At 35.2% G+C, this 12,887-nt stretch overlaps 1 protein-coding gene across 8 annotated transcripts in view; it reads left to right on the top strand.

The window, feature by feature from the left end:
- LOC150079127 (coiled-coil domain-containing protein 102A) overlaps positions 1-8,270 on the top strand; it is a 267,304-nt gene extending 259,034 nt beyond the window's left edge. For all 8 annotated transcript variants that reach the window (XM_090383724.1, XM_090383725.1, XM_090383722.1 and 5 more), the window contains one exon: positions 7,955-8,270. In XM_090383724.1, coding sequence (XP_090239850.1) covers positions 7,955-8,035 — 81 coding nt within the window. In that variant the 3' untranslated portion in view covers positions 8,036-8,270. The remainder of the gene's footprint in view (positions 1-7,954) is intronic.
- The last annotated feature ends 4,617 nt before the right edge of the window (positions 8,271-12,887 follow it).

Raw genomic sequence — 12,887 nt, 5'->3', positions numbered from 1 at the left:
CTTTGGACTCAGGGGAGGTACCCATAGACTGGAGATGTGCAAATGTAACCCCAATTCACAAAGGAGGATCAAAGGCTGACACAAGTAATTATAGACCTGTTAGTTTAACTTCTGTTCCAGGTAAATTAATGGAGGCACTGGTTAAAGAAGCACTGCAGGATCATCTAGACAAGAATTCAGTTATAGCTCAGACGCAGCATGGTTTTGTTAAGGGCAGGTCTTGCCTGACCAATTTGATTGGATACTATGATGTAGTCACAAAAGAACTGGATGCAGGGAATAACTTTGATATTATATATTTGGATCTTAGAAAGGCTTTTGATACTGTTGCACATGGAAGACTGCTGCACAAATTGGAGCAGTGTGGCATTGGAGGCAAATTGCTGCTATGGATAAGGGGATAGTTGAGTGGCAGAAGACAGAGAGTGGTAATCAATGGACACTGCTCAACGTGGACTAATGTTATTAGTGGAGTTCCTCAAGGTTCAGTATTGGGTCCATTGTTGTTTTCGGTGTTTATGAATGATATTGATGATGGGATATCAAGTTTAATGTCTAAGTTTGCAGATGATACAAAGGTTGGCAGGGTCGTTAAGGACACTACTGACGCTATGCTGCTGCAACAGGATCTGGAAAGGTTGAACAGATGGGCTGAGAGGTGGCAAATGAAGTTTAACATTGACAAATATAAAGTACTACATATGGGTAACAGTAACCCCAGAGCAATGTATCAACTCTGCGGTACTACACTGACAGTGGTGGAGAATGAAAAGGACCTGGGGGTAATTGTGCAGGCAGATATGAAGTTCTCTGAGCAGTGCAGACGAGCTGCAAGAGTAGCTCATGGTGTCTTGTCAATGATATACAGGAATTTTTCTAGCAGGGATAAGGAGGTGATTATTCCCTTGTATAAGGCAATGGTTAGGCCACATCTTGAGTACTGTATACAGGTCTGGAGGCCTCATTTCAAGAAGGATGTAGAGCTGCTGGAACGGGTACAGAGAAGGCCAACAAGATTAGTAAATGGAACAAAGGGTTGCTCTTACGAAGAAAGGCTTAAGTTTTGCAAATTACAGAGTCTGGAGACTAGGCACCGGTGAGGTGATCTGATAGAGGTGTATAAGGCTTTGAATGGTTTGAGCATGCTCAATGCCAATGGGATTCTTCATCTTTCTCAAAATAATCACCTCAGAGGGCATAAATTCAAATTGAGGAAGGACGGATGTCGGATAGATGTGCGGAAATTTGCCTTTGGCCAGCGGGTGATTGGTTGGTGGAACCGACTTCCATCACTTGTTGAAGTTGATAGCCTAAACAAATTTAAAGCTCAACTGGACAGGTATTTCGAACGAACGGAGGGGTGAAATGGGAGAGGGTTTTTTTTTTTTTTTTTTTTGGCTGATGCTGAATAAGCTTGCTTTCTTGCATCATATGCCTCTACTAATGCTAATGCTAATTTCTCCTCCACTTTACTCTCAGTTATTACAAGATTCTCTAGCTTACTGCTAGAGTTGAATACACCTCTGGCATTCCCCTCGCTAAATAACTCCTCGTGTGAATGTCGATGCAAAATATTCATTTAGTTTGTTAGCTACCTGAGCAGGATCATCAACAGTTGACCCATCGATAGCAAGTGGACCAATCTGATTCATCCCCTTCCTTCTACAGTTTACATAAGTAAAGAACTCTTTGCTGTTTTTCTTTGCATCTCTTGCCAAAGATTTCTCGTAATCTGCCTTCGCCTGCTTAGCCTCCTTTGTAACTTGGTTACAGATCAACTTGTATCTATCATAGGCTTCTGTGTCATGTGTTAATTTGTATGTATCCCATGCATGTTTCTTCTCTGCCATATGTCTCATTAGTTCATCTGACATCCATTTAGGCCTAAACCTTGAACAATATTTTGTTGGTATGTAAAGCCTAGTAGCTTCCAAGATAAGTTCTTTGAATGCTTCCCATTTTGAATTTGCTGTTGGTAACATCATCAGTTGGTCCCACTGTATAGAATTTAAATACAGTCTCAGTCCATCGTAGTCGCCTTTACGAAAGCAATAACCCTTCCCTTTACCCCTAATGGTAGTTACCTCTTTGAGTAAATCCCACTTCAGCACACTGTGATCACTGCCACCTAGTGGTTCATTTATCTGCAAATTCTTAATGCATGAAGAATCACTGCTGATAATCAAATCAAGAGTATTCCTCCCTCTAGTTGCTTCCCGAACATGCTGATGTAGAAAACAATCATCCAATAAATGCACAAAAGCCTTGCAAGTGTGTAAGTGACCAGCCCCCAATTTCCAGTCAATATCTGGGAAATTAAAATCTCCCATTATAAGACTCTCTGATTTACTGGCCCACTCTATTTCCCTGTACGGTTTCTTATTATACTCATCCAAGTCATTAGGCCTATAGCACACTCCTACTCTCAATTTTGATCTCCCAATGCTTATGTCACACCAACCAAGAATTGATTTCCACTGAAATGCAAATATCAGTATAGTAGTACATAGTAGTATCAGGATACGATCTGAATGAGATGCTTCTCAGTACACGTGTTTGACTTAAGGAAAAAATGTTTCATTTTTCTGGCATTGTTTTGTTTTTCTCTTGGTAGATGGCGTTAATTGTATTTGCAGAATTTAATTTTCAGTCTATTTTTTGGGCCGAGATGCAATCTGGGGTTGTTGTGTTCAGCGGACAGTGATGTTTCCTCATGACTATGCGCGTCCCCCATTAGACGTAGACTTTGAATGTATTTGTTGTGATGTCAAAGTGAATTTTGTGAATAATTTTAATGTTAATTATGTGGCGTTGCATTGTGGGTCTTAATTGGGAAGATTTAATTTTGAGTGGTTATGCTTGCACGCCTGCAGCACAGATGTGTCACGTTTTTTTTTTTTTAATATGAAAATCCCAAACACGAGTGGTGTTAGAACCTATAGTACTTAGTACCGAGCTTGGGTTGGGGGTTGAGAAGACGAAAGAAGATAATTGTTGACATTAGACTTGAACTTCTGTAGACTGTAATTTTCAGGAAATACGTATGAAGGAAGGTTGTTCCAGAAAATGGCAGTTAATGAATAAATGAGGAAGATGAAAAGTTGGTTCTGTGAGTTTGAAGTTGTACAGTAAATGGATGTTGGCTGGTTGTGGCACGTGTTCGGACTGTTTTGAAAGAGAGAGCGGGAATTACAGAAGCCAATTCAGAAGAACAGTGCCCATGGAAGTATCTGTAGAAAAGAGATGCAGCAGAAACAGTACGTCTATGAGAGAGCGAGTGGAGAGACTCTGTTAGAGAGGAATCATTAATTAACCTAACTGCCCTCTTCTGAATGGAATCTAGAAGCCTAAGAGAGGTTTTGGGGACACCGCCCCAGATGTGGGAACAATATTTCATGGTAGGGCAGACTTGCGATTTGTACAGAGTGAAAAGCCGTTTGGAAGAAAAGTAACGCCGAGAGTGAAAGAGAAAACCAAGTTTTTTAGATGCAGAGGAAGCAATATTTGTAATGTGCTTGTGGCAAGAGAGATTAGAAGTCAGGGTAATCCCCAAAAGAGATATATCATTTTGCCTGGAAATCGGAGTGTCACCGAAGAATTCTTTTTTCGAGATATAAGACAAGACTGAGTTTTAGAAGGATCGAAATCAACTAAGTTGTCTTTGTCCCACTGGAGATCGGCATTTAAGGAATTGGTAGCAGAGATTTGAGAAGTTGAAGCTGATTGAGCAGGGCAAGTTTCTCAAAATGGAAAGTGGAATGCAATATGCTATCATCGGCAAAACTATGGATAGGATTTCCAGTCAATGGAAGAAGGTCATTAATAAACAAGAGGAAAAGAGTGGGGGAAAGAACTGAACCTCGGGGGACACCAGCATTAGTGGAAAAGTTAGAAGACAGAGAGCCATCTACTATCACCCTCAGTGAGCGATCTGAGAGAAATCTGGATAACCAATTACAAAAAACATTTGGCAAGCCGTAAGGTAGAAGCTTGTTTAGGAACCTTTATGCCAAACATGATCAAAAGCCTTTGAGATGTCAAGAGCAACTGCTTGTGTTTCCCCGAACACTCCCTTGTTTGTTTGTGGGATGAAAAACTTTTCTTCTTTTTTTTTTTTTTTTTTTTTCTGAAAGAAAAAATCCTTGCTGTTTCCATCTGTTGTTGAGACTTCAAAATGAAATTTTCTATATTCTTAAAGTTCTTCCTGTTCTTGAAAAGCTGAAAAATTAAACCTGTGTGTTTCTTTGAAGTCTTATCAAGTTTATCTGCAATGACTGTTATTTTCTCAAATCTCTGTATATACTTGATGTGTAAAATATAATGAAAACTGATGTTTGTAGATCACATGGTTGATGAAATCCTTCCTTCTGGAGTGGTTCTGACATCCATTTGTGTTCATTTTTTGCAAAACTATTTCTCAGTGACTCCAATTAGTTTTTCCTTAAGATTGTAATTTTGCTGTTTTAATTGTTAGCACAAGATGTTAATGTGAAAATTGCCAACATTAAGTTCGACATTTTGGCTGTCACAACAACAAGTAAAGTGTATATTAAGCGACATCAAGTAAGCTTGATTAAATGAATTTAAGTGAAAATTACCAACGTTAAGGGCGACTCCATAGCCAGGTGGGCAGGAGCAGCAGTGTGTAGCACACGCTTCTTGATTAGACTGGGGTTCGGGCCTGTGCCCACCAAATACGGAGGATGCAGAAAGGGCAGGGAATGACCACTATATCCCTGGAGCAATATGGCCTTAGTTGCTAATGCTCCTAAAAACCAAATAACAAACCAAGATTAAGGTTGGCATTTTAGGTTATTTTCGATGTTACCTCAAGAATAAAAGTGTATATTTTAGCATTATCAAGTACAGCAAACCCCCGCTATTCGCGGGGGTTACGTTCCTGAGAAATGTCGCGAATACCGAAAACGCGAATACTGAGTTATGGCTCCCATAGTAATAAAGGGGTTCCATTCCAAAGTATGAAATATATAAGAAAAACTAGTCTAAAATTTTTTCTATGTATGTATTATATGTACCTTCATAATATGACTATGTACATAGACAGTACATAGTGAAATGCAAGCATATGGCATCGAAATGAAAATAAGATACAATTTATTTTTTAATGTAATATGCCTTTGCTAGCAAAAAAACTTATCCCGCCAGTGCTGTCACCAGTTTCGCTCAAGTGTTGATAAAGGAGTTTTGCCTTTTCACGAATAATGAGTGAACTTAACGGAATTTTATTTTGAGTTCGGTCTTCTATCCACAGATTTAAAGCCTTTTCCATTTTTTCTAATTTAACATCACGAGTTACAGAGCAAATTTTTGAAGTAATTAGGGCGTTTTCACGGACACTACGGCGGATTTTTCCTTCCGATTTCTTGATTGATTGTACCGTTGACTCATTGATTTTATAATGTTTTGCCACTGAGGAGACACTTTCACCATTAGAAATTTTATCTAATAACTCAATTTTATTCGCTAATGTCATCACCTTCTTTAATATTTTCACATTTCTCTTGTTATTTTTAGCCATATTTTTGTAGGAGTTAGAAAGAACTTGTCCACAATAAAGTCACTTTCTTCCGTTAACACACTCGAAAAAGTCCGTTTTACACTGCAAAACAGTAGATTTATTATTTTTGTAAGCATATCAATTTATAAATTTATAAATTTATTCAATTTATAAGCATATAAATTAAAAGCAAACGACGAAACCTTCCATGACAAGCGCATAACACATACTGAACAAGGATTAGCGAGAAACATCCACGCTCGCGATTTTGTCACTCCTCTCCCCCCACCCACTGAGCGCTGTTTTTACCGGGAAAGATAATTTTAGCCACGCCCATGCTTTTTTATGGGGGAAAATATTCACGGCGCTTTAAAATTCACATTTTTTTTGGTTTCATTTTATATTAAATCGGCCATCGCGAAACCGCGAATACAGATACCGCGAATAGCGGGGGTTTACTGTATACTTTTTCAGTTGACTTAAATTTCCAAAAACAAACCATTTATCAAAAAAGATGGTAAGAGTTTCCAAACAAACGTATCATTCCCATGACCTCCAAATTCTTCATCTTGCAAGGGTTACTATGACCAAATTGTGTATTGTGTAATTACTCGTAATTTCAGTAATTAATTACTCATAATGATACAAAAACCTGGAAAAAGCATAAATCAAAGCAAAATCCTAAGAATAAAAATAACTAAATTAAGGATATCCCATAAAATAACCAGAAGCACCAAGAGAGATATTTTATATGCACATATATAAAATAATAATAATAATAATAATAAAAATTAGGGAGATGGTGATTGATGCGGGGGGGGGGGGAATAGAAGTTAACAAAAAATGTATAAAATATATAAATAATTACAAAACCGACAAAATAAGGATGTCACACAGCTTACTAAACCAGCCTCTCTCTCCTTTTTATACATTTTTTTGTTACCATCTATACTCCCTTAATCACTCTCTACCTCCCTCTTTTTTCTCACTTTTTTGTCTATGCTCTATATAGGTTTAGCATTTACTGCCTTTGACTGCAATAGACTAAACTGAAAGGACAGAATTCATGGAATACCTGGTTCCTGAGCAGTGCGATGCTGTCACCTCCTTTCACTAGTTGACGAACCCACTGCTTGACAGGTATATAGGTAAACTGCATTCTTGTAGACGGTAATTCACCCACTATCATTCCAAAGAGGATTGATAGTGGGTGCCTGACGCATGGGTCACTCTATCGCGGAGGTGGTACAGAAGTTGCCCTATACCCGTTTGACAGTATCAAGAGCATATTGATAATATGCCAATTCCAAAATAACATCTCATATGTATGAACCTCTACTACATCTGAGAAGATGTTCTGCTTTTACACTATGTTGTCAAAATAAAAAAAAGTGTACCTAACCATCCTTTATGAGGAAACTTTGTATGCACAAAAATACAAAATCATCTATAGAGTGCATTCAGTGATATACAAGCTTATGCCTGAAAGAATTACTCCCGAGTTGCTGACTTGACTTTAACTTGTGACCTTTCCTTTCACAAATGGGGGAAAGGATTCCCTATCTAAAAACAACCAACAGTTACATGCTAAGCATATAATGCATTTTCCATCGTACACAAAAAAAAAAAAAAAAAAAAAATATATATATATATATATATATATATATAAAGATGGTTCCAAAACAGATATCAGGTGGGCGGAGCAGCAACCTTCCCACACATAATTTTAGCACAACTTACTATCAAATATAGCATTCATACAGCAGAACTACAAATAGTAATAGTATTTGCCATGTAGTGTATGGAAGCTACAGGTTTTTGCTGCACTGGTGCAAAAAAAAAAAAAACACCAAGTAGATAAGAAAATACAAATTATATGCTTCTCTCCTCATACAGATAAATATCCTGTAGATGTTTGAACTTATTTTATTTATTATTATTATTTTATTTATTATTTATTTTTTTTTTTTTTTTTTGCATTGTATGTTCAAATACAGTGGTGATTTTATAATGCTGACACAAGTGGAGAGCTGCACCAATAAAATAAATATATTTATGTTAATTCTTGTGGCAAAATTGATTCCACTTGATGCACATTTTGTGAACTTGAGACCATTAAGTGGAGGTTGCTTGTTTTAATTGGATAAATTAATAACATTGACTTAGTAATTTAATTGTTCTTCTCTTATTTTTTTCTATAGATTGAATGATAATCTATCTTTAGACATTTCATATATATTGATTAAAATGTGGAATGCAGATGTTTTTATGTAAAATAATAAACTTAAATTCAGCTTAAAACAATATATTTACAACAATAAAAAATATTTAACAATGTGTTAAAAATATTGTTTGTTTTACTTTATTTTTATTATTTTATTTTATTTTACTAACTCAATATGAGAAAGAGCATTTATTTTTATTTTTTCATTTCAGGCTGAGAAACTCGGCGAGCCATGTGCTTTTGACTCGTCATGCAACAGCCAGCCTTGTGCACCAGGGGGACCTCCTGAGTGAAGATGATAATTTAGATTTTTAAAATGGCTTGGCAGCTTATAGTTTTATGCCTTATTTCTAATAGAATTTTGATCCTTGCCGCTCTTGTCTCATTGATATGAAGTAATAAGATCTGTTTAACTGCAAGGAATGATAAACCTGTTAGAGAATATGGACTGACTGGGTAAAATTTTTCATGTTGGTGGGTGTGGTTTAACCAAGAACAAGGATAATTTGATATATGAACTGTGGAATGCCTTCTCCCAAAATAATTAAAATAATATTTATATGAAGAGATTTAGTTCTCATTTTTAGGAATAGTTTGCATTAAGGAAATGGCTATACCACAATAACTAGATGAAGATTAGTATGTGTAGTTTCAGCTTAATTTTTTTTACTGCTTTAAATTGAAACTTTTGCAAGTAGATAAATAATGAGAAAATATTTCTAGAAGAATGATTTTTATAAAAATTCTGGTGCTTCTATAGCAAAAGGAAAGGAAAGGGAAGGGGTAAAAAAAAAAAAAAAAAACAACTTATGATCAATGCTAGCCTTCAGATGAAATTGATAGGACCAATTTTCTTAAATCACATTTGAAATATGCATGTGTGATGGTGTACTTGTTTAGAAGGCCATTTTATGTGATTATTGGAAAAGAAAATGCCTATAGTTATTCAAATATTCTATTAAAGCATGCTTGCCAAGTAATCGGCAAATGCCCCATGTAAACTAATGGATTATTTTGATCCATTTTACAGGGCACTTTAGAAGTTTTTAAATAAGAAGACACTATTACTGTCATGGTAAATAAAATTTCATTTATTGATTATACGTGTGAAGGTACAGTGCTCCCGGATATAATATAGATTGCATAATGTACATAAAATGTAACTTATATAACTTTAATAATTAAGAGGGCTAGGTATAAACTAAATTTCTATTATTAGTTTATGTGATTGTAGTGTCCATTTTATTTAAAAATGGATAGCTTTCTGTGTAGATTACACCAGTTCCTGTTATCACTTATCCATGCACGTACGCAAAACAGTTCATTTCTTTACAAATGTTGTCTTCAGAAGTTCTATATAAAGCTGTTGGTTATCTTGTGCATAATTTTTAGAGATGTTGCCAGGGACAAAACTATAAATTCTGCACCCCCCCCCCATGATCTTTAGTAACAATACCATATCAATGGTCAGACCCCTTGACTCTTTGTTGATTTTCCTGCTACTGCAGTATGTAGTACTTGCAGTATAGTAGTTTGTCACTAATGTAAACTGTAGTCTATGTTATAAATATGCTGCCAGATACCAAATCAAGTAAATAGGTGGTTCATTTTATTTTTTTGATGAACATATAATGCAGTGGGCTTGGCATCACACTCATTGTGAAGTGTGAAGCCAAAGTGTGTGAACATCATATAAGAAAACTTTGCTCAAGAAAAGACTTAATTACACAAAACTAAAATTCTCTGTAGGGCTTATCTTAAAAATGTGGCACCTACATCAAAATGTTATTTACAGCTATTTCATGTTCATAGCATCATTATTGTGTAGTCAATTCCTGTCAGATCAGTGAATTGACTACATCAGTTTGTAAAGATTACACAACAATAGTGATCACATGTGCACATACATGAGGTTGTCTCCAGGGTGCAACCACAACTGGGTTAAAGCACCACCTGACAGGTGTCCATATTTCTTTTTTTATTTCTGTAAAAAGTTTTTGATTGATTTAAAAAAAAAAAATCTTTTTTTTTACATTATTTTCAGTGAAACTAAAGTTTTATTAATTCTGTTAAAAAAATTATAAACACAACACTGTTGTTTTTTAGTTTATAAAACTGTGAAGGGTATGAAATTTAAAAATGGTGTGTATATATAAATAATGTTAAAATAGTTAGAAAAACGAAATATTTCATAACAAAAATAAAAAGGAGAGTACAGCATACATCAGGGGCAGCAAAAAGCATATTCCTCTACATGATGCTTGAAATATAATCATATAAATTAAAATAAGGTATAAAATAAAAATAAAAATTTATATGATTATATATATATATATTATGTATCAAAAGTAATAATAATAATAAAAAAATTTTATATATATATATATATATATATACACACACACACGTTTTTTTTTTGGAAGCACCTATGAAGTACACTGCAATGCCACCCAACAGGCTTTCATGCAATTACTGTTACTCCATGAAAACTATAAAACTTCACTTAAAAAAAAAAAAAAAAAAAACCCTACCTCTGTATTTAAAAAGGTAGAGAAAATTTGGTCATTAATCTTGAATCAACAATTTTTGTGCAAAGATTCATTTTGTGAGGACTTAACAGTTCCCGCCTGACCATTGCATGGTTAGGGTAAGATGATGGCTTCTTGACTCTTGTCAGTTTGATTTACATTGAATTACACTTAATGTCACAGTAGTATTGCTTGTGGCATTCTTTTAATTCTATGTTAAAATCAGTTTTGATGTCATTTCAACTTGCATTGCTTTCTCTAGGAACATAACCTGCCATATGAACTGCCTATATAAATATTTTGTAATAATTGCATTCCAGAGTATTATCAAATCATTCAAAATGACTTAAAGTGATTAGAGAAAATATTTATTAATCCTTTGTTTCCAGATGAATCTGTTCATTGATATGATGCATTAGTGTTGTAATACTGAAATTTGCATGGAACATTTTGTGAGTAACTGGATCAGTGTTCATGGTGAAACCATGTACTTTGAACCAAATAAATTTGATATTGCACTTTTTGGGGCCTAGGCCATGTGATAACATATGTACCATAAGTGCATATTACTGTTCATATTTATATGCCGCCACAAAAAATTACCTCGTCAGTTAACTGAGTACTGTATATAACTGCTATAACAATAAAGATGTTAACATTCTTCTTCTTCCTGTATGTATGCCTGTTCTAAGTACTATTGTACTTTTTACAGAAATCTAAAATTGCATCAGACATGGACATTTCCTTCACATAACGTGCAGCTGCCATTCCCACCTGAAAGTCTGTTGGGTGATCATTTGGGTAAACTCAATAAAAAATTTTTTTAGTTTTTCTATTTTCCACAGTACATCATAATGTTGCATTAGAGAAATTTGGTAGAACTATGCAACTGATGCATGACAATTTGTTAAAGAAAAACTAATATATGTAAAATGTTAATATTTCATACTTATTAATATCAATATCCATAAAATATTAACCATTGATATTGTAAAATTACAATATATGCACAGATTTTGGTATTTCTGTGTGTACTTTTAGGGCCAGTTTTAAAAATCCAAATTGTTTTTACTTATCAGATACTGCTTTTTTTTTTTTTTTTTTTACAAATGGTGAGAATTGTTTTCTTAGATACATATTCCATGTATATGCAGTATACATACTTTCTTTGTGACTTACAGGTATGGACATGTCCAGACTTGATAACCTGAGAAATGTTTTTTTTTTTTTTTTATTTAAAAAAAAAACACATGACTGCACCAGTTGTTTTTCTGGTGCAGCTCTGCTAACTAGTTTTTGCTTTTAACATGGTTTTCATATTCTGTATTTTTGACAATGGCAACTCATGGTTGTGTGAATAATCCAGCAGATGTATTTTGTTACATTTGCAGTGACTAAGTTGTGAAAAAACAGAGGCAAGATATTACACTTTATTCTTGAAAAATGTATATGCTACATATTTTGGAATTAGTTGTTCCTTCCCATATAGTATGCTGTACATGTTTGGAGAGTTTGCAATTGTGAAAATGTGATAAAAGAAAGCCATGACATGGAGGGAACCACAGGATGATACTGACCTGCTTTTGTTCCATGAATGTAGCAGGTAACGAGTAGAGCACTGTATACCCCAACAATATTACTTCAGATATAAAACTCTATAGACCTGAACTACTGACACTGCCTCTACCAGTTAGTATAGAACATATGCCTTCAGATCTCAAATCTTCAATTTGTGATTTTTTTTTTTTTTTTTTTTTTTTTTATGTGAACCCCAAACACGAGAGGTATTAGAACCTATAGTACTTTGTACCGTGCTTGGGTTGGAGGTTGAGAAGACGAAAGAAGATATTTGTTGACATTGGACTTGAACTTCTGTAGATTGTAATTTTCAGGAAATACGTATGAAGGAAGGTTGTTCCAGAAAACGGCAGTTGAATGAATAAATGAGGAAGATGAAAAGTTGGTTCTGTGGGTTTGAAGTTGGACAGTAAATGGATGTTGACTGGTGGCGGCACGTGTTCGGACTGTTTTGAAAGAGAGAGCGGGAATTATAGAAGCCAATTCAGAAGAACAGTGCCCATGGAAATATCTGTAGAAGAGGCATGCAGCAGAAACAGTACGTCTATGAGAAAGCGAGTGGAGAGACTCTGTTAGAGATGAATCGTTAATTAACCTAACTGCCCTCTTCTGAATGGAATCAAGAAGCCTGAGAGAGGTTTTTGGGGGCACCACCCCAAATGTGGGAACAATATTCCATGGCAGGGCGGATTTGCGATTTATACAGAGTGAGCAGCTGTTTGGAAGAAAAGTAACGCCGAGAGCGAAAGAGAAAACCAAGTTTTTTAGATGCAGAGGAAGCAATATTTGTAATGTGCTTGTGCCAAGAGAGATTAGAAGTCAGGGTAATCCCCAAAAGAGATATATCCTTTTGCCTAGAAATTGGAGTGTCACTAAAGATAAGCATAGGAGCAGAAGAATCCTTTTTGCGAGATATAAGACAAGACTGAGTTTTAGAAGGGTTGAAATCAACTAAGTTGTCTTTGCCCCACTGGAGAATTACCTGAAGATCGGCATTTAAGGAATTGGTAGCAGATTTTCGAGAAGTTGAAGCTGATTG

This window comes from Mastigoproctus giganteus, chromosome 10, assembly GCF_048544385.1.
Source record: "Mastigoproctus giganteus isolate SK-2022 chromosome 10, ASM4854438v1, whole genome shotgun sequence".
In the NCBI taxonomy this organism is placed as follows: Eukaryota; Metazoa; Arthropoda; class Arachnida; order Uropygi; family Thelyphonidae; genus Mastigoproctus; species Mastigoproctus giganteus.
Note: the sequence above shows the minus strand (reverse complement) of the source record. Positions and strands in the feature narration are given on the sequence as shown.